This window comes from Anopheles bellator, chromosome 1, assembly GCF_943735745.2.
Source record: "Anopheles bellator chromosome 1, idAnoBellAS_SP24_06.2, whole genome shotgun sequence".
In the NCBI taxonomy this organism is placed as follows: Eukaryota; Metazoa; Arthropoda; class Insecta; order Diptera; family Culicidae; genus Anopheles; species Anopheles bellator.
In genome coordinates, this window is record NC_071285.1 from 10,473,213 (window position 1) to 10,500,281 (window position 27,069).

Consider the following 27,069-nt stretch of genomic DNA (forward strand, 5'->3'; position numbering starts at 1 on the left):
GTTCGCAACAGGGTGACTCGGTAAACAAGCGTACAAACAAGCGATTTCTAACCTATCAAAACAACTAGTCGCGGCGAAACCGGCCAAAGTAAACGTTTTTCGGCGAACGACTCTTTTTCTAGCTTATTTGTTGCAGAGAATGTTAAAATTGACTAAGAATAAGTAAAATTTATGTTCTGATATTTTTCACATCGAACGCACGCTATATTTATTTACCAAACTCTAAGTTGTTTTGCTTAGTCATCCGCGCGACCACTGCCGTACAAACAACTGATCGATCTGACCGTTTGAGGAACAAGCTACTTTCATCGGCCAGAATTGACGTTCGGCAACATTCACAGCTTAGAATAAACGCACGTGTTAAATAAACGCTTCTACAAATTTAGGATAAAGTCGCAAACATAATAACCACTGGTGGTTTAATTAGCGTATATCTTGAACCAAAGATAGAACCAACCTTGTGTGACGTGAAAGTGAGGCCGAAAAGTTATAAACAGGTCCACAATTATGGGTAGACCAGGTAAGGAAGCTGCGTCCTCATCGGCATGCGGCGTGAAGCCGGTAGCGTGTATTATTATTTTAGTTTGTTAAATACGCGATTTTGCTCAGCAATACGAGTTCATAGTTCATTCTCGATGGAACTAGTCGATTAGCTCGCGGTTGTATTATATTCTCACAACGATGACCAGTATCCGATGTCCCTAACCTCTTCCTTTTTTGTTGCAGGATTCTCTCCACGAGGCGGTGGTGGGCGCGGAGGAGGGGGTGGCCGTGGTGGTGGCGGAGAAGGTGGATTCGGTCGCGGTGGAAGAGGAGGCCGCGGTGGCCGCGGCGGTTTCGGTGATCGCGGTGGTGGCGGTGGTGGGTTTGGTGGCCGTGGTGGTAGCCGTGGTGGATTCGGAGGTGGTCGTGGGCGTGGTGGTCCCGGAGGCCGCGGACGCGGTGGTCCCGGTGGTCGTGGAGGACGAGGAGGAAAGCCCGGCGGATTTAAGGGAGGCAAAACGGTCGTTATCGAACCGCATCGTCACGAGGGAATCTTCATCGCGCGCGGAAAGGAAGACGCACTGGTCACGCTGAACCTGGTGCCGGGATCGGAAGTATACGGCGAGAAACGGATATCTGTTGAGGTGAGTTCTAACCCGGAACCAAGATAATGTTTCAATGGATATGATGAAATATTAGCGCAGGGGTATTGAATTGGCAGGAATGTGGCCAACGGAAAGCGCGCTGACCGTAGGAAGTGGAGCCCGAGGCATACCCTTCCACGAGCGCGCTTTCTGTAGAACTTGCTATCTGATCTCTCGTCATTGTTTTCTCTTTTGCCCCTCTCAAAAGTGGACCAAATTATTAATTTAGAGACCGTTGTACTTTTCACACAGAATGAAGGCGATAAGAAGGAGTACAGAGTGTGGAATCCGTTCCGATCGAAGCTGGCAGCTGCCGTGCTGGGAGGTGTCGATAAAATTCACATGCCACCGGGCTCGAAAGTCCTGTATCTGGGGGCCGCATCGGGCACAACCGTTTCTCACGTGTCCGACGTCGTTGGGCCGGAGGGATTGGTGTATGCGGTCGAATTTTCACACCGTTCCGGGCGTGATCTGCTGAACGTGGCCAAGAAGCGGACCAACATCATCCCCATCATCGAGGACGCCCGTCACCCGCACAAGTACCGGATGCTGGTTGGACTGGTGGACACGATATTCGCCGACGTGGCACAACCGGATCAAGCCCGTATCGTAGCGCTTAATGCACACAACTTCCTCAAGAACGGAGGCCACTTTGTGATTTCAATCAAAGCGTCTTGCGTCGATTCCACAGCCGTCCCCGAGGCGGTATTTGCATCGGAGGTGAAGAAGTTGCAGTCTGAGAAACTAAAGCCCCAGGAACAGATCACCCTCGAACCGTACGAACGTGATCACGCAGTGGTCGTAGGGGTATACCGACCGCCACCAAAAAGTGCCGCGTAACGGGGTTTCCCGCATTTTGGGCACTTTATTTAGAGCATAAGATTAATTACTTCTCGTTACACTTTGTGTATCAACAAACACTTTTTTCGCACCAGATAGGTACCATCGAGATAGGAGACCATCGGATCGAGGGTTCGAATCGGTGTAATAATGAAGTTTTATTTTAAACCTTTCATACTAGATTACAGAACCTGCCGGACAAAATGGAAATAGAGCTATATTACAATTGAAATGGCCAATCCTAAACGCCTTTCTCTGGTTTTATTTCGTCGGTTACTTCCGAAGACCCTTGCTTCGGTGGGGAATCCTCTTCCTGCTCGCTGTGTAGGACTTCCGACAGCTGAAGCCAGTTAAGCGCCTTGGCCAAAGGATCGTTTCTCGACGGATTGCGGTCGTAGTTCCAGTAGGTGAAATCACGAAACGCTCCCGCGAAAGTTAAGTTTCTGTCCTCATCATCTGAAAGCGGTTTTTTCGTTTCCTGCAATATCACACCAGTGTGCCCGGCCGGAAGCGCCATCGCCTTGCCCTGCAAAGGGTACCCGCGGAGTGCATTTTGTACGGCTGAAGGAAGGATCAGAGGAGTTATTTAAATGAAGTTAAACCGAAAGAACCATTACGCACTTCCGTCCTGGCATTCGGTGGTGTAGGGTGTGAAAAACTTTTCCACATTAGCCGGCCCGTCGCCGTCAATGGTCGCCGGAAGGTAGTGTAGCTCGAGCGGTTCGGCCAGGCTCTTTTCGACATCACCATAACCCACCTTAAGGTTGATTGCCATTACGCCGGGTAAGGTTGTAAAAATGGCAAACGGTAAAAATGGTACAGGTTAAAATGTAACAAACACAACAAACGCGCGACAATTCTCAATTTTGACGTTTAAAGTGGCATTTTGACGGCGGCTGTCAGATTTCCGAAGAAAAGAGAGAAGAAATGAGAATGCGGAGAGAGTGCACGCACACTACGTAAGGCTCTATTATGAAACTCGAATCGAGAGCTCGAATGTTCAAGTGGACACGGTAAGAGAGATAGCCGAATACAGCACAAGCGAAGGCAGAAAGAGAAAGCTATAGAAAAAGGAACTCAAATGACCGTTCGTGTGCTTGACTCGAGTTTCGTAATAGGGCCCAAAATCGATAATCTGCCAAAAAAGAGCAAACTCCTCTCCACGCGGAGAGAGAAGGACTGGAGAGCTACATGAGGCGTGAAAACTAGCGTAAAATTAATTTGTCAAACGTGTTTACGTTCGTGTTTTTGGTCCGAGCAAATAGAAATAGAAGAGAAATAAATAGCTATTTATTTCTCTTCTATTTCTATTTGCTCGGATCAAAAACACGAACGTAAACACGTTGGACATTTCGTTTTTATATTTTTGCTGCCACACGAAGCGTAAACGATTTGACATTACAAATTAATTTTACGCTAGTTTTCACACCTCATGTATCTCCCCAGTGAGCATTGCTCAGTAGGTTCGTTACGCGGTATGGGCCGGACCGCGAGGTGGTGTTTGTATGTTTGTCGTTTGGCAGTAAGCATAGCATCATAAGCAGCATAAACAGAGCGATGCTCGCAATTGGTGTTAATAATTGTTAAGACAGTTGCTCTACGCAGATCAGCATGGATTACGTGCGTGTTTAGGCAAGTGCCGCCAACGTTTAACCCTTTAACGCCGCTAAACCTCCACTTCCATGTATGCGTGTCGCCAGTGTACAGTGTATTGAGTGCGACGGTCTCGATTGGTTTAGGGTTGTTGGATTGTTGGATTGTTAAGAATGTCGATAGTCGAGACAATTGTTCTACGCAAGTGATCGGTGTGGATTACGAGCGGGGAGTGCCGCGAATGTTTAACCCTTACGCCGCCCGCAAAACCCTCCCCCGGTTAGTGGTCAGTTGAAACGCCAAGAAAAGTGTCCCCGAAGATCCACCTCCATTCAGGACGAGATCATTTTTCCTGGCATTCATCATTGACGAGGTCTTCGCCGTCGTCGTCGTTCTTTTTCATCGTCACGTTGTTTTTCTTTTAATAAGAGCTCCTCGGAACGCAAGACGTGCACAAACACAGCGTCACCGAAAACCCGTACGTACGCGAGGCGTCGCCAGTGTATGTGTGTGTTTGGTCCGTTGTTTGTTCATTCTTTCAGATCCCATGTCGGTACGAGTAGCTGGCCAGCATCGATCTCCTGATCGCTGCTGGACCATCGACGAGCCACTAGAGATCGCTCCAGAAAGGGCCTTTGCTAAATGACCCACGAAAGAGATCGACCCACCGAATGTTCATATCACCAAGGGGTCCACGGAACCCCGCTAATGGTTTCTGGCCGTCCTGTCTGTGCGAACATCGTCGCCGTCGCCGCCGTCGTCACGCCTACACGTAAACACCGCATTGCTTCATTCGCGGCGACGGTTAATAGGCAATTTGTGCGAATGGAAACGATCCCAATAGACGGTGGAAGCAACAAAGTTGATCCATTGGGCGATCGCGTTCGCCAGTCCTTCAGAGGGTTCAATAAGACCCGGGACCCACTTGATGGCGCGATGAAGGAATGTGGAATGCGTTACCCCGCAATGTCCATTCGTTCCCACGCAGTGGATTGGGGCATGTCCTGCCGTTTCCGTTGTGACGTTTCAAGTGCGATCGTCCATTGCAAATGAGTTCAACGATCGTACGATCATCAATGGGTCATCGGTGCCGCATGTATTTGGTAGTAAAAATGTCCATTTTCTCGATTGTGGAGCTTCGACACATTCGTAGCAAAACAATCGACGGTGCGTCGGTGTGCGTGCGACAATGACGGCGACAGGCGAGACGGACACAAACGCGATCAACCCAGCGCGAATGTTACGGCGGGCAGCGGGCAGGATGTGCGCGGTAGGGCTGGATGGCGGATAATTGGGGTTGGACAGCGGCGAAAAGGGACAACAGAAGGAGGAGAAAACCGTTGCTCGAAAACAAGGGCAATAAGGAAACAAAGCGAGACAGAGGGAGCGAGAGAGCGGTGCGAGTGATATCAATGAATTATAGCACGGGATCGTCGTTCCATTGATGATCGTGGGGGGCTTTCCGAGGTTGTAAACCCGCGAGCAACGGAGAGGCCGAAAGAAGACGTTTAATTGTAGCTCTCGGTACCGACTAAGGCCAGTCTCGGTCGGTGCAGCAACCCACCGGCTAGTGGTAGTGGTGACGATGGCCCATAAAGTGAAGGGTTGCGAACTAGCGAAACATTCGTCGGGGACCAGTTCGGATGGGAGATGCGAGCGCAGCGCAAGGGAGTGGAAGAGCGGCGGACTGCACTTGCATCATGTGGTGTGGCGATCATTGTGTTATGATTATGTGTATTCAGTTTCAGGCAAAAAAACGGGTCTAAAAGGGGAAGTGATCTTGTCCAACGACCGATCGACCGACCGAGAGAAAAGCGTGCAACGCGCCCGAATGTAGTGGTGAACGAGGAAGCAGCCAGTAACGCGAAACAGAAATAATAGATGATTGTGCTTTGTGGCGCCCCCTCCCTGATCGTAGGTCGATTCTGGTGTTATACTCGTGTGCGCGTGTAGCGTGAAGAAACGGGCGATAGCAAGAGTGAAATATTTCCAAAGTGTGTTGTGCTGGGCACAACAGCAGAAATACTAGCCGACCCGGCTATTGTGTTCGCGCCGCCCCAGCGATGCCGTGTTGATGTTTCCTACGGTTGATGGCTTATCTGGTTGTGTTTCCTGGTCGGTTTCCGGTCACTAATGGTTCGCCGCCGACGCCGCCGATCGCCTGAGATCGTCTCCGTAGTGACGTAGCAGTAGCTGCTGCAGGGGCATCGTTTAGTTGTGAGAAACCGTCGGTGAGGGTCGATCTCGTGCCGTGGTCGAAAGACGAGCACGAGGACAGCGCAGAGCGCACGGCTTACTCCTACAGCATCCTGCCGGACGGGTGCTGCAGCAGAGCACCACGATGAACAAGCTGGAACATTCGCGTCGAAATGGCACCCAAAAGATACGACTTACAAGTAAGTATGTGGCCCCCGTTATTCTCACGGTTCTACCGAGAACCGGGTGACAGGAATTCGATGCACGGACCTAACCAGTTCGGTTAGGCATACAGGGCAACTTTGCCCCGGGTACCTGGCGCACCAGGTACCCGCCTCAGGCCAATTCTGAGTTCTTTTATCTCACAAACGACCTCCCGGTCGGCATATGCCGACAGGATCCTGATCCTGATTGGAAGGGACTGCGAAGCGACGGACGGTATGAATGGTCATCGAAGGTCAAAGAAAATGTGCCTTTGATGGCTTCCATCGTTCAGTTCCTCTTTCCACGGTGTTCGTCCAAAAGGCGATCGTTCCCGATTGCGCCTGGCGAGATAAAGGAAGAATGTTTTATTGACCGCCTGTCCTGTGGGGGCGAGTGTGGTGTTAATGTGTCGTCCGAAGTTGTATGTTTGGTGGTTTTTCCCAACATGCCCATAATGGTCCCGTGTGTGGACGAGAAAAACAAGTAAAGTAGGCAACAAATTACAGGCTATTTTTTGTTATAATTTTACGTTTCATGCTCTCGCCTGGAGTTAATGAAATAATTATGTTTCATCCGTCGGTCCATCGGTCGGTCGGCCGATCCGAGAACCCAAAATAACTTTCCACAATATTTCACAACTCAACTCATGCGCCCTATTCTTTTTACTTCCAGTTCTCTGCGCCCGCAATCTGGCCCGGAAGGATATATTCCGTAAGTTCCGAAGGGTTCCATCACGAGCGAGTCGGATCGTGCCGTTCTCGCTTCTCTCGCATATTTGGAGGCAATAAAAGCACGATTTGCTTGAATGTTATCTGCGCGCATCCCGTGTTCCGGCTCGGTACCCTCGTGCCGGACTTGAAAAACGTTAGATACTAGATTTAATGGCCCACTGAAAGCCATTCCGATAGGGCATTAAACGGCACTAACACCCACGTGGCATTTACCAAACTCGAATCGGAGGTATTCATGGGTCGTCAGTCAGGCAACTTAACAGACAATGTTTTGTGAGTAAACGCTCCTCGACATTCCTTCGAATTTTGTTACGGCGCACGTGAGAATACACCTTTCGCCCTGTTTTTTAGGACACACCGTCCATAGACCGTTCGGTTTTGCCATCAAACACCATTTAAATTAGTTGAGAAAACTTCGTTAAGTTTGCCATCTTGTGCAAGGGCATCGCTGTCGAAGCCGAAGAGATGACGGTACGACGTCTGCCGTGACAAAGAAACGCGGGGCGAACGACACAAGGTGATGGCACGTGGCGTGGACCAACTTTTGCGTTCGCTCAAATGACTCCGCTCTGAACTCGCGGCCATCGACGCGAAAAGAAAACCCACCCAACCAAAAGTCCTTGCGGCGTCCTCGGGACGATGCTGCAAAATGCATTCGACGCTGGAAGCGATACTTTTACCATAGGACGCCCGTTTTTTTCGGGGTTGCCTTCCATTTTAATATTTATTTAATTGAATTCCCCACCGCCGTAGTTGGTTGTGGTCACACTGTTGGGGCGGATCGAAAAAAAAACAACGGACCATTGGCCGAGAAACTTAGCAAAGCATGAAAAATCTTTTGCATAATTTCGTCCACCGGCCAACGGTGGTGTTCCGGGCCGCCGCTAGCCGGTGGCCGACCCATTATTCCTTTCCAATCCGCTATCCGCTTACGCTTTTCGTCGTGGTTAGCTTGTTGGGAGACCGGGCAAAACAGATCGCAAAAAACGACTAGCCCAATTTGGTATAGTTTCCGAAATGATTTTCTCCGTTTTCGCCGGGGCCCCCGCGCGTTGGTCAATGCGGGGCGCGCAACACAAAAAACCGCAACCCCCACCGAGTACTGTTTTCTTTCTCCCCGGCGAGAAATACATATATCCTTCCGCCTTTCTGTGACCCGCCGATTTCGGTTCGTTCCCGTTCCCGTGGGGCCCGGTGCGCCGTTTCGAATTATTATTCACCACCACCGCCGAGGACGGGACGAGGGTGGGTTGGGCACTGTCGGATGCACCGGGGCGGTGGCGGCTGCGTTTTGCATTTTTAATTCCGACTTTTCGCCGCTCGCGCGTTTCGTGGCGATGAATGGTAGACGGGTTTTCTCTGCTTCGTCGGTGCGTCGTCTTGCGCGCGGTTCCAAAACGGTTCATTTTTTCCACCACGTTCCCACCGCGGATTAATGGCCAAGGCCGTCGTAATTTTCGGTCCGGGCGTTCCCTCTCCCTCTTGCCGGCGCCAACCGGGGGAAAGCTTTGATCCGATGCGCTAATGCTGAATGTTTCGCCTCGGTCGATGGCCTTGGCTTTTCTTTTCTGTGCGTTATATGTGCGCCGGGGACGGTTTCGTGTTCGTGCGAAGGCTTTACGCATCGACGAAGAAAGCGAAAATAATGCAAAAAAAAAACCGTGGCAGATGGCATAAGAAAAGGTGTACTCTCGCGGTGTTGCGATTTATGCGGCACAAGCACCACTGCGCACCGCACGGTGTATGTGTCAGCCCTTTTGTCGGTCCCCGGCTTCTGGATTTGGGCAAAAATGGCACGTCAACGGAATGGTTGACGGTTTGATGTAACACACGGAATAAAGCGGCCTGATGTAACAGCCATTTTCTGTGTCGCCCATCGTTTGAGGCATTCGAGTGAATCGATCCTTTCGGAGTACAAGAAAATTCCCGGTCCCCGCGCAGGCTGATCGGTTGCCGACCGATAGGAACTCAAGTCGAAATTGTCGATCGTGACTCAACGGTTGCGGGTGATACTGAGTTTAATCCCATCCCATATTTTGAAGGCAACTGATTCATTCCTTATGTCACCCGTCGCTTTGGCGTCGCAAAAGCGAGAATGGCCCAGAAACGATGCCACCGTTCGTGTTATCGGACCGTGGCACGCCCGTATGTGTGAGGGGCTTCGATTTTTATCAGCAGCAAAACGTGGTGCTATAACGCTGTCCTCCGAACCTTGATTCGGGTTTCTTCCTGCGCTGCAACAAACATAACTATTATTATTATTAGCCAAGGTCGGCCCATAGTGCCGCTACTTTCGCTACGTGCGCCCGTTGCGCGATCGTTGACTTGATCCCATGGCACCGGCCCTGGTTGGCGCCACTTCGGGCGGTGCTAACAGTTGCAGTTTGGCACGCTCGCTTGGCTTTTTTTCGGGACTAATTTTAGCCAAAGCCCCGTCCCCGTCGGTGGTTGTTCCGCTCGCTGGCGCCAGTCGAGTCGGCTCGGCTCGAGTAGAGTTTGGAAAGAGAGACCGCGCCGCGCGTCGATTTATCGAACCTCAATTACGGACGCACAGCGCAACGCAGCCATCTGTGCGCGGATCTCAGACACCGGTGAATCCCCGGCCTTGGCGCTGGAGGCCGCATCTTATCAGGGCTCCTGTGGGTGGTTCCTGGAAATCGCCAGAGGGCTAGAGACCCCCGTGTCAGACGGGGGGGCTATTTTGTCTTGTTGGGGTGAAATTTCGCTTCAATTTCGCGCCGCTTATCGCAAGGAAATGACCTCGCGTTCGTCGGTGGTACGCAACGGGTTGGTGTGATTTGCAAAAATCGAAACCCGGGTGCGGATATATCCGCATCGCCGCACGCAAGGCTGCTACCGTATGCAAACCGTGAGCTGTTTGTTGGCGACCAAGGTTAGGTCGATCGCAAGGACCTTCAAGCAGTCCCCGAGAGTTCCAAGAATCTCATAAAATTCAACAACAGTTCCGAAAAAGACCTGACTCTCCCGGTAGTAGTCGTCGGGCGCTGTGACTCACCTCGACTGGCTCCCTGACAGAGGATTGCACCATGGCCGACTTGCGATTTGGTAGCAGTCCCTGCGTGTGCGGATCTGTCTAATTAATTAGAGTTATGGCATTCCATTCGAGGGTTGTGCCATAAATTGTTGGCGGCGGAGCAATAGAGAGAGAGAGAGAGAGAGCGAGGGCAAAAGTGGAATTCCGGTGCTTCCCGTGTTTTGCGCCGGGTGGCGAAATCGGACCCCTGCCCATAAAAAGATGCGACTGGCGTGGCGGCGCCGCCACTAACTAATTCCCCCCGAAAGCAGGCCAGACACAAGGCCGAGGGTTTTTGAAAGTCGTTTTATGTCGGGTAGGGGTCTCTCCATTCCCCCATTATTAGCTGGCGAAGCATCTTCGCCCCCCCCCTCCCGGTGGAATCAAAATTAACCCATTAAATTTGGCCGTCCTTTACGCCCCTGTTTTTCGTTCCATTTTGAAACCCTTTTTGGCGCGAATGTGTGCTGCTCGAAGGGCCCCCGCCGATGGCGGTCAATGCGTCTGCTGGTCTGGTTCCGTTTCAAAAATGGAGCAATATTTTAAGTCGAAGCCCCAGCCTGAGGAGAGGGAACCATATCATCGCTTCGGGGAGTTCAAATTGATCAGCGGGGACCAGAGGGTTGGCCACTTTCTTTCCATTGGCTAATTTGTGCGAAACATTTAAAGAATCTTTCGTGTCTAGACTTCTGGCGAGCGACGCCGGTTCGGGAGCCTCCCTGGGAAAGTTCCTGCGTAGATTGAGCGATGACCACCACAATGAGCACAATGCCTGTGTCGGATGGCCGTGTGTTATCAATGTTGTGGGGCGCCGACCCAGAAAGACATTTATGAGCAGCTTCTTGCGGTGGTGGACACACAAGGACAAATGTCGTAAAAAAAGGAAACGGTCTGCAGGCGGCGCGCCCGTCGGCTGGCGCCTAGTGGCGCGGCGAGCGGGGCCAAAGGGACCGGCAGACAGGAGACAGAAGCGCACGACAAGGTGGCGTCGGCTAAATTTAATAGAATCCAAACACTGACGTAATGAGCGAAGAAATGCTTCTTCGGTCTCACTTAATATGTGTCGGCAGAGATCGGCTACCCCCCCAGGGCGGAATCGGGAATCGGGATTGTGTGGGAACAGAGGGGTTTTCGCAACATAGAAACCTTTATTTTTCGTTTTCACTGAACTGCTGCTTCCGGCACTGTTTGAACGAGTCCCTTTTTCCGACTGACAACCGACAAAGGTTGTGGTGAGTTAAGGTGAATTTCTTCTCTGTAGCTAAAGTGTGGTGTGCTGAAAGAGCCTTAATGGTGGTGAATAGTTTAGCATGAGACGGGGAGTGACAAAGGGATTTTTGGGGCATAGTTTTCCCCCTCAAGGATTAGGCCCCGTTTTTGGTGGGCTCATCCTTCCGTCAGTTGAGTCTTTATGGACGTGGGCACAACAGCAAAAAGTGGCATACCAGATCCTAATCCAACCGTGCCACCACGAGATTGATGTGATCTTCCTTGGCGATCGTGTAAAGTGCAGTTCACGCCTTTTTTACGTGGAACAAAAACCGACGGGAGGGACGGCAAAAAAAAGGAAACCCCGGCAACGGTGGCGCCACAAGATGCAAATAGCGATCCAATCCCTCCCCACGTGCGTCGCGCCTTTGCCCAAAGTGTCATTTGCACTTTGGATTGCAGTTTCTTGGCCACAGCCGCCGCCGGTCGATGTGCGTCGTGCCCGGCCGCGTGGGGGTTGTTTTGCTTGGGAGGTGTTTCGCTTCTCTTGCCATTTTTTTTCACTTCACCACCGCAGCCAGCGGATCGGCTGCTGATCGGCTTCGAAGGCAACCCGGTTGAAACCGCCCGGTGTACGGTGTGCTATGCGGGTCCCCCCCCTCCACCCCGGGGGACACACAGTGTGTTTCCGATTGGTGGCCAGGTGCGCCTGCTGAAGGTGACGGAATGCAGTTTAGAAATCTTTTTATAGTGTTTGCATCATCCGATCAGTGACCGGAGGATGATCATAGAATTAATGAGGCAAGGGGCGTGTTGAAATTGTTAGCAGAATTTTTATGTGCCTTTATCGTTGATCAACAAATAATAGTGTTCGAGGATCATTCAAAATGTGTCTCGCTTTTTTTGTCACATTTTGTCCGCCACTGTAGCAACGCCCAGAGGGAGAAACCAAACCATGTCGTTACGATTTTTTTTTAGCATTTCTCATTCGGCGGCGTCTGTCCGCCCGTGTAGTGCTTAGTAGTAGTAGTACCTCGGCCACGCCGATGATGGTGGGCCAAGAATGGATCGCTCTGGTGGCGCTTCCTCGGCGCTCTCGGAAGTGGGTTTGATGTAAATTTCGCTAAGCGCCATCGAAGCGCCATCGAAGCGCCATCGTCGCGACGTCGCGCCGTTAGCGAGTGGCGCGCCCTTGCCAAGGTAGCCGGGGGCGGCTACCAACCCTGCAACCCTTCCCGCTCTAGTGTCACTCCGGGCACCCACCCGGTTCGGGGTGGCGCTTAGTGTTGGATGGTTTTATTTGCGCGAGACGAATGCCGCAGCATGGCGCGCTGGGGACGACACGTTTTTGGGGCCGAAAATAAAGTAACATAAAACTGAAATAAATGGCGATCATACTACGATCGGCGGCGGGCCCATCGCGAAGGTCCGCATGAAGGGATGGATGACGATGATGGCCGCTTCCGATGAGGTAATAATATTTTAACGACTCTCTTCACACCACGACGGAGCGCAGCGCAGCAACGTGGCAGTGTAGTTTGTGGTTTTGAGTTGTAAAATAGAATTGGGGCCAAAATAAACGATCGGCTGGCTGAAGCGTAGCCATCGCTTTGAGCGAGTTTGTTGTCGAAGAAATATGAATAATAAGATGGTGATTCGTATTTCATCCCCTTAAAATGGATCGATTTAAATTGAAACAAATAAGGGAATTAAGTCTGGTTAATTCTACGTCCAGAGAACGGGGACACTTCATCGTCAACTGTAATGAGTTTTGAGGTCCATGTGGCTACCTTGTCAAAGCTACCACCTTCACCATCTCTCTCCCCCGTTTCTGGCTGTCGATTTTTCCACCTGCGCCAGACCTGGGGTTTCCCCCCTTGTTTTGGCTCGTTCCCTCGCGGATGTTTGCTCTCGTGCTTCGCGTTTGTTTAGTTTTCCTTCATGCAAATCCTCCTCACGACATAAAAAAAACTCGAGGGGAAGAAAAAGAAGGCGCTTTCCGGCTGCGTCGGCATCGGAAGGTTGGGTGTGTGCTTGGCCTCCCCGGCAGCGGCCATGCATCCCCCGAAATGATGTCTGTTTTGCTTCACTTTAATTTTTGTTTTTGCCTACCCCATCGCGGCACCATTTGATGATCGTACGGGGCTGGCGGACAGGTTCGGTTCCCTCCCCAAAAAAAAACGGCGAACGTGTCTCTATTGGTTCTGCTGGGTGTGACGGTGGATTTTAGTGGCCGTCAGCTTTGAATCCGCGTTTCGTCCGTTTTTGCTCAATATTTGGAAACCAAACTGTGAACTGATACCTCCAACGGTGGTGAACGGCGTTATTTCACGAAACACACGCATTTGATTCACTCTGAGTGCATTTTTTTTAGAAAGAGCAATTTCAAGGATCATCTCCGATCGTGTCCACTGTGAGCTGCTTCAACCAACCAGCGAGCCTCAAAAGTATTGGCGTTTTACGTTTATAATAATTGACTTTTGAGTCGGCGCCAGCGTTCGACTGTGGTTAAAAATGGCAAACGGCACCACCACGGCCACACCGAAAAAAAAGAACCTCCGAAAGAAAAAGTGAAACCGTGCATTGGCTACAACAACTCGGCCGGGTATGGCCGAGAGCGAGACAGCGGCTGGCGCTAAGTAATAGATTTGTTTAACGATTGCTCTCCTCGACCCAGGGGCTGCTCGCGGTTCCTTCGATTCGCGGGACGATAAGATTACCCGCGATCTTCCGCGTCTTCTTTCGTGACGTGCATTCTTATTAGCAGCGCGCCGGTCTCGCCGGTGCCGCCCGGCATGTTGTGCTCGCGGAACTCACGGGAGAAGGAATCTCGGGCCTCATCAAGAAGCAGCCGTGGCCTTTGGGGTGGATGAAAAAAGCGAACAAAATAATACACAACGGCGGCTGCGTGAGAGATTTGCAACAGCAAGAAGCGGGGCCTTTTTTCTTACGATGATGATGACGGTGATGATGATAGTGATCGCGTAGACGATCGTGGCTGTGTGGCGTGCGTGCACGCGTGTATGTGAGAGATAGTCGAGAGAATATAAATCACTGCGCACCACCACCGCGGAACCGGGCGGGTTGCGATCCGCGATCATCACGCAAAGGAAGCGAATCGCGCGCGGAACAGAAAAAAGGGCCACCGCCGGGGGAAGGAAAGAAACGGATTCTCGATTGTATGGACGGGAACCGATCGGGAACCGAAACGTTGATGATGGCATACGGTGATTCAGATGAGCTATGATCAATCGGTTCCGCTGCTTCCCAGCCGAATATGTGTGTGCGCGCGCGGCTATGCTCCAGGTGGTTGTGTGCGCAATGAATCATGGATCCGTCGTCATCAGCAGCATCGTCACGGGTCGACGGTTCCAATGTTTATTCGATGCGTTTTTTTTTGTTTGTGCCGCCATTCGGACGACGATAAGGATCCCGATGGCGGCATGCGCGGCAAGGCACGTTGTCAAGGTTGACGGTGCATTTGCGCGATCGCGTCGATTATTATTTTTAGCCGATCGCGTCATTACGATCGGTTTGTGTAGAATGATTTCACTCTCATTCAGGAGAAAAGTTGCAAAAATGAGTTAATGATCGCTTTGCGTTGGGCGATAAAACAAACGATGAATTCCGATTCGGAGCATAGCAAATGTGCTGCCCAATTTAATTGGGCCAAAGCGCGCGCGGCGGATAAAGAGTTCCCAGTTCCCCCGCTGCGACGGAATCGAATCGCTGTCCGAAAACTAAAACGATCGACAACCAATCGCAGTGGACGATCCTGCGGCAGGAACGATCGGGGACAGAGCAGCATAGAGCAGACCGTCGCAGCGGGAGGACCGGCGGACCACACAGAGCGCGAGGCATCTGAAGGCGATTTTTTTCCCTTCGCTTCGATCGCCTACACAATCGGCGTCGTCGTCGTGTACACGATGGCGTCTCTCTTGACCGCGCGATGTGTCTTAATCATATCTTCCCCCCTTTGTTTTTCGCTGCTGCTGCCGTCGGTTTGTGCTCTTGTTCGATGCTCGTTTTTCTGCTTCATTTCGCGGCACAAGAAAACAGCATAAATAACACTCAAGTTAATCGCTTCGAAGAAGGAATAGACTACAAAGAAGAGGAACCCCGTACACACTTTTTGTCTTGTTTGGTCCGAAAAGAAAGACCCACGGCAGAATTTGTGTTCGGTTGTAAACATACAATTAGCGATTTGATTCATTTAATTTGGACGCCCGAAAGTCGGTGGCTGCTCCCAGCCTAGAGTTGGTCATTAAAATGTGCCTCGTCAGACGACAATTTGAGGCCCGCTATAGAGGTCGCTAACGGGAGGGCATTTCTTGGCACAATCCGGTGGGTTGATAATTTGTGGATCGATTCATTGACAATAGATGCCATCACCCAGTGCCCTCAGTGTGGAACCGAAATTGGGAATAAGTCGGCGGCCGCGCTAAAAGTGTTGCTAATCAATCGATAAACAATGCACGAACGTGATTCAGTCGAACGACGGACTTCACGATTACGCGACATTACATGCTTTATCCCTCGCGTTAATCGCTGCTTCTTAAGTGACTTTGCCTCTTACGGTGAAGATAACACTGAACGGCCACGGTGAAGGTGTGTCCCCGTGGCGCATTCGGTTTTGCATCGCTGAGTGCGTCGAGAACCGGAAAACGGACGTTCGTTTCGCTAATCGAAAAGAAAATGGGTTTCCTTCTTTCGATTGAGCAGAGTTGTTTATGGGACAGCAGCAGAACTCGAAGCACGGGCACACCCCGCTCGGGCTTCGTTCGTTTCACTTGCCCAGCACACCGGATGTCGCCAGCATCGATCGACGCTCGATTGGCAACGGGGGGGCCTTTCCTTTTCCCGTTCGAGATCGGGCTGCCGTCGGACAGTTTATGTCTTCCGATGCTGTGACGTTACGACTCAATCAAACGAGATCCGTTAAGTGGACGCAATGTGTTTTCGGGAAAGCCGGAAAGTGAAAGGAAACAAATTGGCCCCAAACCTGGGGTTTAGGAAAATTAATGAAGGTTTGTTAAAAAGTCCGCTGTTCCGACGATCAGTAATGGCGCCGGGTGTGGTGGTCCTCTGCGCTTATCACGTAACTGACGAAATTATAAATGTCGCCATTTTCGCCATTTCCGAGGCACGTATGGCGTATAGACATCGCAACGTCCGCGGCACCGCGGAAACAACAACTCCTACCAGGCCGGTCGTCACCCGGTCGCCGGGACGAGACCCGCCCCCCCCCGCGGCCAGTTATCGTTCGTCGTCGGTGCATTTGTCGCGCCCGGCCAGGACGGTAGCACCACGGCCACCGGTTTTTGGTGCGGAAAATGTCATCGTCGTCAAGTGCGAAATCGTCGGTCGGTCGGTCGGGCGGTGTTTTCGCTCGTCGCCGTCGCCGGTCGCCTGGCCGGCGACGGCCACTCGACTCGAAGCTAGAATCTTCCGCCACGGCGGCCCGACCCCTCCGATTGGCCCGGCGGCGCCGTGACGGTCCGTCGTGTGTCTGGCGCGATAGGAGACGGAAGTCGGCGCCGCCGGTTTCGTCGATGGCCGACTGGCTGGCTGGCTGCAGACCGAAAAATAAATAACCGGAACCCCTCCCCAGCCACCACTCTAATGGGCGGCGGAGGACTTGGAGACAATTCGGGTTCGTGTTGTTTTCGGTTCTGCTGGTGGTGGTGGCCATTGACCAATTTTCTGTCTCTCTCGTGTGCGAAATTCGTATCGCTAACCTCCAGGGCGGGGAGGTTCCGGGTGCCGGAAGTAGAGCGTCCGCCGGACGGATGATGGTCACAGCAGTAGTAACTCGATACACCTGGCAGCCGACGACAGGATCGGTGATGTGATCTTCGCATTCCAGGGTGATGAGGTGGGGGGACTTTTGATAGGATGCGGTGGCCAAGGTGACACACATCTGACGGACGTATTTGGTAATGTGAGATCCCGATTCTCTCGGACTTGCTCTAGCTTTTTGGCGTAGCTTTTCTGTTGTTTTTTTGTTGACCATTGAATGGTTAACTTTCTTTTCGGATTCGGGAGCGAAGAAATTTAAGGGTGCTTCATTTTACTATTTAACTGATTAGTTTTTTGATCCTTTGCATTAATTTTGAACATTTCTTAAAGTTTGCTGTTTGTTTTATATTTACTTAAACTTCAAATATTAAATTAAAACCAAGGCGAGGCGATTTAATACGGTTTTGTCTGGACCCTGAATCACTTACTGGAATGGCCAAGCCCTCTATTGAATGTACTTGACAGTGACAGAGGGGTGCCTCATTGGGGGCCACTTAACGCGGAGACGGTCTCTTCACTTCCCGCTAGGCGATAGGCGCACCCGAGAACGACAGTGAGAGAGAGAGTCAATAAAGTGTCAAATGTCCCACCAGACCCACCAGACAACAATGACAAAATGCTGTTACGACGAGCAGCTAAGCAGCTTGCCTGCGTTGGCCTCTAAACAACGGACTTCTCGGCGCGTTTTCTGCGCGATTTTCTTCTTCTGGGAAAGTGGAAAACAATCGTCGAAATATAACAGAAAATGATGAAGCGGAGCACCGTTTTGGGTGCCTCGGGCTTCGCCAGCACTTTTACTTTTCCCTGACCGAGGCCTGGCCCACCGTTAGGTGTGTTTCGTTTTCCCGGCTTAATAATAATCGTGCACGAGCGTTGGGGGTGCGTGCACAGCGAGCGAGCCAAGGGCCGCGAAATTGGAAATAAAATTATCATTAGCGTGTGAGGCCACCTTAGGCCACCTCGCGAAACTCGAACTCATTTGCTGTGAGGGGCTGGGTTGGGGTGGTAGTGTAGTGGCACCCCCCACAGGAAGTACGATCGAGTAGCGTGAGCCCCCCCCTGCCGATGATGATGAGGCCGTCTGTTGATCCGATTAGCCGGTCGCAGTAGAGGTGTTGATTGATAGGTTTGCGGCCCTGAAAATGTAGCAGCGTTTATGGAAATAGTTTTTAAGGCACACCGAAGGAAGATCAACCTCAAAACCCTTTCTAGCGATGAAGATCGCGATCGACGAACGATCGGTGGAAGCTGGTACCCTAATTCCCGAAGTGCCAGAAACGTTTCAATCCACCATCGAACAGGTTCCTGGTTAATCAAACCGGGCACACTCTGCATGAAGTACCAAATCGCATGCAGCGTTGGATTAGATTGTGCTTATTGTGTTCCCTCGAATTACTACATATGTTCCGGCTAAACGACCGGTACCGGTTGTTGTTGTTTTGTTGGCCTCCTAGCGGCCAGCCCTCTCGGAACCCGTTAGTTCTGATGATTGTTATGTTGATTGCTTCGACTACCCCGGGAGGGCGATCCGGGACGGGATGGCCAACTGGTGGTGGTGGTGGTGTGCCCTTCTTTTGGGGATCAATTTTGCGTATTTCGGCCCGCGGTCACACTCGGTCATTTACAAATCTTCGCAGCTCTCTCCCTCTCTGTATGGCTATATTTATTTATTTTTTCCTCGTTCAACTAAATTTGTCTTAATTAACGTCCTCACTTTTGAAGGTCGGCTAGCTGTTTAACTTTACTTACGTCGCGAAACTTAATTCAACAAGCATTTCACGGATTTGGCAAACTTTTCCCGTGTCTTGGTCGGATTGAACGTAATTTCCCAATTGCTGTTCGAAAACTCAATTAGAAACTCTTGGCTGTCTAGCCCCCCGAAAGTGTTCTCCATTTAGGTGTTCCCGCGATTCCCGAGAATCGCTATCACCATCACTGGCCCGCCTTTCCCACACTCCGCGGTTGTCTAATCCGGGTCGGGTGCAGGCAAAGTTGAGCCAGGACCATTACTGTCATCGCGCCCGACCTGCCCGCCTGGTTCCCACCGGCCACCGGCGGCAGGCTATCGAATTGCAGTCGAAAGGTCCGCAACTGCGAAATGGGGTGAAACAGAGTTGCACCCAACAGGCGAGCTAGTGGCCAGCGCGAAATATCTGAACCAGATCTCGGACCGTCCGTGGCCGGGACGGGGGGCACATACCTCACCTCAGTGTTTATGTATTTATTATTTTATGCACCTGAAATCCCACCGCTTCGACACGGTGCGGACACACAGATATACCACAGCGGGGCCCGGGTTTAGGGGTTAGCGCCAACGGAGTCTCGCCCGAACTGGGTCACCACCGCCCCCCGACACACACGCATTAAGTGCGCCAGGCGAGGGGCGAGGAGAAAACTTCGGCACTCTCTGCACTCAGCACTCAGGTTAGGGATGGCTATCTGGTTGCCTCTCCTGCTGGCCGAGCGAAACGAAGCGTTAACCACCGCCACCCGGTGGACACGGTGCTCTCCAATGCGGATCCGTGTCACACCCGGCGGCCGCCCAAAAACCGTTGTGTCTGCTCCTGTCACCCGTGACGCACTGCAGCGCCATACATAGTGCTGCTCCCCGATTCCTGTGGAAGTGTTTTACATTATGTTCATCCCATTGGACCCCCAGGGACAGTAAAAGAGACAGAGAGAGAGAGCCCGGATTCTGTGCACGGTCGGATGAAGCTGTATAGCCCCCGGGTGTCTCCTCCTCCTAGTGGTCGTCGTCACCGTCACGTTTTGTTTCCAGTAACTGGAGAACCGATCCCCGGTGCTCTAGTATCCCCCTATCTAGCGGTCCCGGGGACACTGGTGAGAGACCGTTTTCAATTTTGTACCCTCCGTTCCACCAGCCGTGGCAGCCGCGGGACACAGCATAATGGTGATTGTGGCGAATGCAATGCGGCCGCCACCGTCTTCAATGTATATCTCGGTGCATCTTTTAGGGGTTCTGGTGGCCGGTGGCGTCGTCTGGTGGTAATGGTTCTTTTTGGTGCCATTCTTTATGATTCTTTACCCGAACTTTTGGGTGACAAGTTATTTACTTCGGCATCAGACAACTATCGATTTTCACGTCCTAAATACTGTTCTCTTTGTGAATTTGGTTCCCAAATATTACTTCTTCCATTTTTCAGTCAAGTTCAGACTTTTTATTATTGGTTATTATTTAAATTATTGGTCGCTTTTGAGGCAACTGTTTCTCCTGCAAATGACCCGAGTTGGAGGGGAAATGGAACTCTCTAACGGAGGCGAACATCTGACGCCAGGTTAAAGGACTATACAAGGTGGCATCGCTAGCCCTACACGAAGTTCTGGACTTTCGCCTTGTGATTCCATCCCTTTTTGCCAGATGTTTCCGTCCAGGACACTTCCAACTCCAACTGCCAACTCCATTAAAATCTCTCCGAGCACACCAACGGGAGTTCCCCAGACCTGCTTGCTGAGTATCTAATCCCACGCTGTTATCACCGAAAGCATCGACCCGAAACGAACCCCTTTAACTGCAGCCGACTGAAGTGTGAGCTTCAATTGACTCCATTTCGTAGCCTTAATTTGGAGCCGCGTGGCGTGCGCCACATACCATCTCGTAATCTGTTCAATGCTAGCGTCCCCATCCATCCATTTAAACTCCCGGTGGTCCGGTCGGTCGTTGGTGACCCATCATCGGCCCCATCATCATCATCATCAGTGTGCCGTATCTTGTTAAACGCGCGCCCGTCCACAAATTAGCCGCCCGACGGTGGCCACGGTTGCTGTCGGCGATTGACAGGGCGTTGGCACGCACGAATCTTAGATTAGCCGCCGCCCGAGGTCACATTACGCTTTTCGCCGAGGGGAACGGTTTTTTTGGCGCGGCACGTGACACGTGACAGTTCTGCACCAAATCACGTACGGACGACGTCGGTCGTAACTCAGGTGCAGGGGCCGTTGTGTAATGTGTGGTGGGCCTTCGGTGCATCCGCTGCCCATTGCGTTACGGGTCACGAATGTTGGTGGATCGGTTTCAACCCGCATTATTGTCCCCATCGAGTTAAGCTGCGCCCATTGGTGGTGGTCTATTAATTGTGCAATATTAAATAGAAACTCTTCTCTCTCTTTCGGTTTGCAGGTCTTCCGGACCCATTCGCCAAGATCACCGTCGAGGGCACGCGCCAGGAGTACACGACGGACATCAGCAAGGCGTCGCTCGACCCGCGGTGGAACTCGTATTTCGATCTGTTTCTCGGCAAGAACGACAACATCGTGATCGCGATCTACAACCAGCGCAAGATGCACAAACGGCAAGGCTTCCTCGGCTGCGTGCGGATCGCCGCCTCCAGCATTCAGATGCTGCGGGACACGGGCTGTAAGTGTGGCGGGCGAAAGTTTGCGTGTTTTAATTGTGGCGCGGCCATTACGCGGGTCGCGAACTTGGGGCGGCCGTGGTAGAAAGTTTTTTGCCAGCCTTTGTTTTCCCCCCGCTGAGTTCCTTTAAAAGTTGGTGTGAAGGGATCACAGAGCCAGCTTGGATGTTGGGCACGACCTTGGATGACTGTTGCACATGGCGCATACCACCGCAGCTGGCGCAGTGCTGGCGGGACTAAAGTAGGACAACGAGATGCCATCTTGACTCCGCGACGACGATGCATTATTTCCCACCGCTGGCGGATAAGGGGAAAGAATGTCTTCAATCGGATGATGGGGCCACTGCACTGGAGCGAGCGAGACGAGGAGGCCCTCGTCGACGGCGATGAGTGCGCCTTCCTTTTGATGGCCTCTCGGGCGCGCGCCCTCTGTGTGAACCCTTCTCTTTTGCCTGGTGCCTGTGGCTGGGGCACAGCAATTTGCCAATGGCGAATTTTTAATTTGGGCCCGGCTCTGGCCAGAAGAGCAGCGCAGCGCCGGAGACCATCCATTGTTGCTTCGTGCGACGCGCGCGCCATAAATTAATTAATGCTGTGCTCCGCTTTTCTCCGGGCGGAGGTTGCGAATGCACGCTTATTACCAGCGACACCGGCGCCGGTTGATGATGATGGCAGCCGAGAGTCGGCATTTAGTGTTTAGTGTGATGTGAAAGTGTCCCTCCCTCGCGTGCGACCGTCTTCCACCCACGGCGCACAATGGTGTGTTTACGGCTCATTAGGGTAGTGGTGGGTCGCTCGGAGGACACCTACCGTTAATTGGCCTCTCTTACCGATTTATGTCTCGCGCCCTCTGCTGTGGCACTGCTTTTAATCGCCGTCCTCGGTGACCTCGGTTCTAACACTTTTTTAGCGGTGCTACGGTTTGGGGTGTTTGTTCCACTTCCGCTTTAACGGTTTCATCATTTCCGGTTGCAGATCAACGGTTGAATCTGGTGAAGCGAACGCAGGACGACCCGGACCAGGTGAAGGGACAGATCATCGTGTCGCTGATGTCACGGGATAGTACGACGGGTGGAACGAGGCTTGCCATCGTCGGTCCGGCCGGAGACGTCCGTGTGACGGACGATGATGATTCGGCCGATGCACTGATCGACACCGATCAGCAACCGCCGCCGCAGCAGCAGCAACAGCAACAGCAAAACCAACTGCCACAGGGCTGGGAAGAGCGTTCGACGCCGAACGGCCGCACGTACTTCGTGAACCACTACACCAAAACGACTCAATGGATGCGCCCGACGGAACCGGCCGGAAGTCCGACGGGCGCCGCGCCGGTTAATGGGAAGGCGCCATCGCACCCGATTGCCAACGGGGGAGACGGTTGCAATGCGATCGTGGTGGGCCCGCCGGGCCCATCGAAATCGGCCACCAGCAACAGCATCGCCAGCGTAAGTGTCCAATCGGCGGGCGATGCGGGCAGCCGGCGGCACTCGACCGAGATACTGCTCAGTTCGAGCAACAAGGAAAACTGCAACAACCACCAGTCACCGCCCGTGGCCAAGGACGCACGGAAGGACACGGAAGGGGGGCCGGTCATCAGCAACGGACACGGGAGCAGCGTGCGGCATCGGAACGAAGCGAAGAGCCCCATCCGGAGCCAGGAGGAATCGGGACTGATAACGCCCAGCTCGAGCACGACGAGCCCGCTGAGCGAGATCAACAGCCCGATTGCGTCGTCCAAGTCGCCGGACATCTCGTCCCGGTCGGCCAACGGTGGATCGGGAAGGTACGTCGCTCTCTCCGATCTTTCTGTCACAGTTTACTGCAGCGATTCCTTTTCCCCACAGAGAGGCACAACCGGTGACCGGGATAACGAGTGCGATCGGATCGCTTTCGATGGAATCACCTGGTGGCGCACGATCGCCGGTTAATGGAACGAATGGCGGGACGACGGCCGGGACGGCGGGAGTGCTGAACGGTAGTGGTGGCAGTCCTGCCAGTAGCTTTAGCAGCCCAAATCACACCAACAGCAATCAGCAGCAGCAGCAGCAGCAGCAGCAGCAGCGGACGGCCGGTTCCCCGGAATCGCCCCTAACGGGAGGACAATCGCATCAATCAAAACCCACTGTGCCTTCGTATCTGCCGCTTCCGGCGAGCAACAATAGTAGTAGCGTGGCGGCAGTCAACGGCACCACCAATGGCACGGCGAACGGGGTGACGAATGGCACCGGTCCGGATACGGTCGGTGGTGATGGTGGCGCACGTCACCATCATCCCGAGCCCGGTCACAGGGAATCGTCGGCTTCGCGTAATCGCACGCGTGCGGCACGCCACCCGGAGGAGTCGTCCCGTCGGCGACCGTCCCGTGATCGACCTCCGCGGCCGGCACTGGGCGCTGCGATGGCTGTGCATGTCCGCCCGGGTGCTGGCCTACCGTACGTTCGCCCGTCTGTCGATCTTCCCCACGGTTACGGTAAGAAGCGCCGCTGTTGTCGCCGTGCCTATTTCCCTGTTCTCTAACGCACTGCCGATTGCCGTCTTTCCTTAGAAATTCGAACGACACAACAGGGACAGGTGTACTTCTATCACATACCGACGAAGCAATCGACGTGGCACGATCCGCGGATACCGCGCGACTTCGACACGCAGAACCTGACGACGGATACGCTCGGTCCGCTGCCGCAAGGCTGGGAACAGCGCAAGACCGCATCGGGTCGGGTGTACTTTGTCGACCACAACAACCGCACGACCCAGTTCACGGACCCGCGGATCAACATACACATCCTGCAGCTGATCCGGCGGCAGAACAATAGCTCGACGGTGTCGGCATCATCGCCGGTCGGCAACGGCTGCTCGTCATCGGTGGTCGCCACCAGTCTGGCGTCCCTGTCCGGGGCCGGACCGCAAGTACCGAACGGAAGTGCCCTTTCGGCTGCCCGGCTCGTGATGGGTTCCCCGGAAGCCGGCAACATCATTTCGAACGGAGTACGTAACGGCCCCCCGATCGGCACCACCCCTTCCCGTTACTGATTTCCCCTTTCGTCCCCTTCCAGGACACGACAACGAATGCACTGGTGGCCACACACCTTCACTCGGCGAGGGTAGGGCCGCCCGTGAGCAACAACATTCCCGATCTGCCGCAGGGCCTGATGGATGGTGCCGATCTGCTGCCCAAGTACCGGCGGGATCTGGTGGGCAAGATACGTGCCCTCCGGCAGGAGCTGCAGCTGCTGCAGCCCCAGTCGGGCCACTGTCGGTTGGAGGTGTCTCGAAATGAAATCTTCGAAGAGAGCTATAGGTAAGTGGCGGTGGACACCTCGATCCATCGATCGATCGATGGACTCAAACCTTGCTTTGTCTTGTCCGGACCAGACTGATCATGAAGATGCGACCCAAAGATATGCGCAAACGGCTGATGGTGAAGTTCAAGGGCGAGGAAGGGCTCGATTATGGTGGTGTGGCACGCGAATGGCTGCATCTGTTGTCGCGCGAGATGCTTAACCCTCAGTACGGTCTGTTCCAGTACAGTGGCGAGGATCACTACTCGCTGCAAATAAACCCCGACTCGGGTAAGTACCGGACTCGGCGCTCGGTCACCGTTCACCGTTCACCATTTTCACCATCGATCGTACGGTTATTTTAGGCGTCAATCCGGAGCATCTGTCGTACTTTCACTTCGTTGGCCGCATACTGGGTATCGCCGTGTTTCACAATCACGTGCTCGATGGTGGCTTCACGCTGCCGTTCTACAAGCAGCTGCTCAACAAACCGATCACCCTGTCCGACATCGAGGACGTCGACCCATCGCTGCACCGTAGCTTAACGTGGATTCTGTAAGTAATCGAGCACCGGAGCGAACCGGATGGCGGGCATTCCGTTAACCTTCTCTCTGCCTGCGTAATTTCAGTGAGAACAACATTTCCGGTGTGATCGACTCAACGTTCAGCGTGGAGAACAATAGCTTCGGTGTGCTGAAGGTGCACGAGCTGAAACCGAACGGGGGCTCGATCGCGGTCACCGAGGACAACAAGCGGGAGTACGTGAAGCTGTACGTCAACTACCGGTTTATGCGGGGCATCGAGCAGCAATTTTTAGCTCTCTCGAAAGGTTAGAGTCCGATCGAAAATGGAAACCCGGATTGCTTATTAATGCTCCACTTTCCTGCAGGATTTGGGGAGTTGATCCTTAGTCATCTGTTGCGGCCGTTCGACGAGCGTGAACTAGAGCTACTGATCAGTGGCATCAGCCAGATCGATGTGACCGACTGGAAGGCAAACACACGCCTGAAACAGTGCAATGCGGACACCCAGCAAATTATGTGGTTCTGGCAGGTAGGACTGTGTCCTCTGTTTACTATTTGGCACCCCAATCTCTCACGCACTATGTTTCGCTCCTCAGATCGTTGAGTCGTACTCCCCGGAGATGCGTGCACAGTTGCTACAGTTTGTGACCGGTTCGTGCCGGGTGCCTCTGCAAGGCTTCCGCGCACTGCAGGGTTCTACCGGTGCCGTCGGGCCACGGCTCTTCACCATCCACCTGACGGCGGACGTACCGTTGCAGAACCTACCGAAGGCGCACACCTGCTTCAATCGGCTCGATCTCCCGATGTACGACACGTACCAGCTCATGTACGACAAGCTGACGCAAGCCGTAGAGGAAACGTGCGGCTTTGCGGTCGAGTAGAGCGGAGAAGCAGAGTTTGCGGGATAGCCGGACGGACACGAAGGAAGGCCGTAAGGGCGATTTGAGCGATCGAATCGACCAGAAAGTAGAAGACGCGCGGAACGAACGGACTGAATTGTTTTTCTTTCGATTGCGACGTGCGAGAGGATTCGTTGACGAAAGGGAAATTAATTCACCGTGCCCACGGCGGCCCCCAAAAACCGGCGCGATCCCCGATCGCTTACCTCCAACGGCTCCGCTGGGCCGGTGTTTCAGAAAGGAACACGTGAGGGCGCTCTGTGTTTCAGTATGGCCATATTGTTTGGTTCCGGTATCGATCGAATCCCTTGGTCACGCCCGAGTATGTTGTTGTGTTATAGAAGCTCGCTCAGCACTCAGTTTTGAGAATTGTACAGGAAGTTGTGCGGGAGGAAAGGAGAGCGCTGAGAAAACGAGCGGAACCGGAACTGAGACAAACATGATAGAGTTACGACGACGGGCCACCGGGAACAGGGGCGTGGCGTATAAAATTGTATAAAATAGTGACGGCAAAGAGGGAAGATTTGAAACGAAACATAATTATCGATGTTCGCTGGCTGAAAGTAGGATGATCGTTTTTGTTTTCTTCGGGAGACGAAAGAGCGAACCGCGAGTGATACATAGCTATATACATATGCGTACATAATAACTACACATGTTAATTGTAAAGTGAAAACGCAAAGTTCTTCTGTAAAGAGTCTGCATATTGAAAGTATAAAGGAAACCGAAGCTAAATGTATAAAGAGATCCTCTGTTGCTTTCGTTGCAGACGGGTCAGACGATGGGCGCCCATAGACTAGGCAATAAATGTGCATCCAGAGAGATGTGTGTCGGGATACCAGTGGGAACCGCGGGCAGTGGGTTCGCTGGGCACAAGTGGAAAGAAAGAGTTCGTCCAACTAAACATATCGCCATCTGGGTGGGGTTGCGGTTGCAAGCCCTTCTGCTCTGGGTCCGGAACAGACTCCAATGAATCCAATACAGAGTTCAATGGGACTCTAAACCCCGACCAGCATGATAGAGATGAAACCGAAATGGGTAACCTAACATAACCTCGTTAATTCCATCGGATACTCCGTCGGCCGACGACGGTGTAGGTCTAGAAAAATCAATTAAACAGTTCCATATTGGCCCGTAAGAAGAATAATTGTTACCAGATGACACATTTTTGAGCTCAAGTAAAATTCAATTCAGTCCACGAGAGACTTCAACACTCAAAGAATTTAACGAATCTTTAGTAGAAACAAATCGAAGCTACAAAGTTA

General features: G+C 52.6%; 3 protein-coding genes across 3 annotated transcripts; 2 read left to right on the forward strand and 1 right to left on the reverse strand.

The window, feature by feature from the left end:
- The first annotated feature begins 349 nt into the window (after window positions 1–349).
- Window positions 350–2,207, forward strand: LOC131205417 (rRNA 2'-O-methyltransferase fibrillarin). The gene is made up of 3 exons (XM_058197507.1): window positions 350–520; window positions 727–1,127; window positions 1,380–2,207. The coding sequence occupies exons 1-3, from the start codon at window positions 508–510 to the stop codon at window positions 1,965–1,967; spliced, it is 1,002 nt and encodes a 333-aa protein (XP_058053490.1). The 5' UTR covers window positions 350–507; the 3' UTR covers window positions 1,968–2,207.
- On the reverse strand, window positions 2,113–2,800 carry LOC131205427 (ribonuclease H2 subunit C). Its single transcript, XM_058197518.1, has 2 exons — window positions 2,589–2,800; window positions 2,113–2,528 (listed from the first exon to the last, which is right to left on the reverse strand). Exons 1-2 carry the CDS (start codon window positions 2,740–2,742, stop codon window positions 2,209–2,211), a joined length of 474 nt encoding a protein of 157 aa, XP_058053501.1. The 5' UTR covers window positions 2,743–2,800; the 3' UTR covers window positions 2,113–2,208.
- Window positions 2,801–5,901: 3,101 nt separating this feature from the next.
- Window positions 5,902–26,627, forward strand: LOC131216503 (E3 ubiquitin-protein ligase SMURF2). The gene is made up of 12 exons (XM_058211015.1): window positions 5,902–5,956; window positions 6,633–6,671; window positions 20,872–21,108; window positions 22,082–22,889; window positions 22,951–23,576; window positions 23,652–24,088; window positions 24,157–24,401; window positions 24,476–24,672; window positions 24,747–24,936; window positions 25,011–25,210; window positions 25,271–25,434; window positions 25,502–26,627. The coding sequence occupies exons 1-12, from the start codon at window positions 5,902–5,904 to the stop codon at window positions 25,784–25,786; spliced, it is 3,483 nt and encodes a 1,160-aa protein (XP_058066998.1). The 3' UTR covers window positions 25,787–26,627.
- Window positions 26,628–27,069: the final 442 nt, after the last annotated feature.

What these genes read in the sequence shown, in the direction of transcription:
- LOC131205417 (XM_058197507.1), top strand. An exon ending in AGAAACGGATATCTGTTGAG is followed by an intron (nt 1,128 to 1,379) that starts GTGAGTTCTAAC and finishes CTTTTCACACAG; the next exon opens with AATGAAGGCGATAAGAAGGA.
- LOC131216503 (XM_058211015.1), top strand. Translation starts at nt 5,902, where the DNA reads ATGAACAAGCTGGAACATTCGCGTCGAAATGGCACCCAAAAGATACGA. An exon ending in ATCTTCGAAGAGAGCTATAG is followed by an intron (nt 24,402 to 24,475) that starts GTAAGTGGCGGT and finishes TGTCCGGACCAG; the next exon opens with ACTGATCATGAAGATGCGAC. An exon ending in AAATTATGTGGTTCTGGCAG is followed by an intron (nt 25,435 to 25,501) that starts GTAGGACTGTGT and finishes TTCGCTCCTCAG; the next exon opens with ATCGTTGAGTCGTACTCCCC.
- LOC131205427 (XM_058197518.1), bottom strand. Translation starts at nt 2,742, where the DNA reads ATGGCAATCAACCTTAAGGTGGGTTATGGTGATGTCGAAAAGAGCCTG. An exon ending in CACCGAATGCCAGGACGGAA is followed by an intron (nt 2,529 to 2,588) that starts GTGCGTAATGGT and finishes TCCTTCCTTCAG; the next exon opens with CCGTACAAAATGCACTCCGC.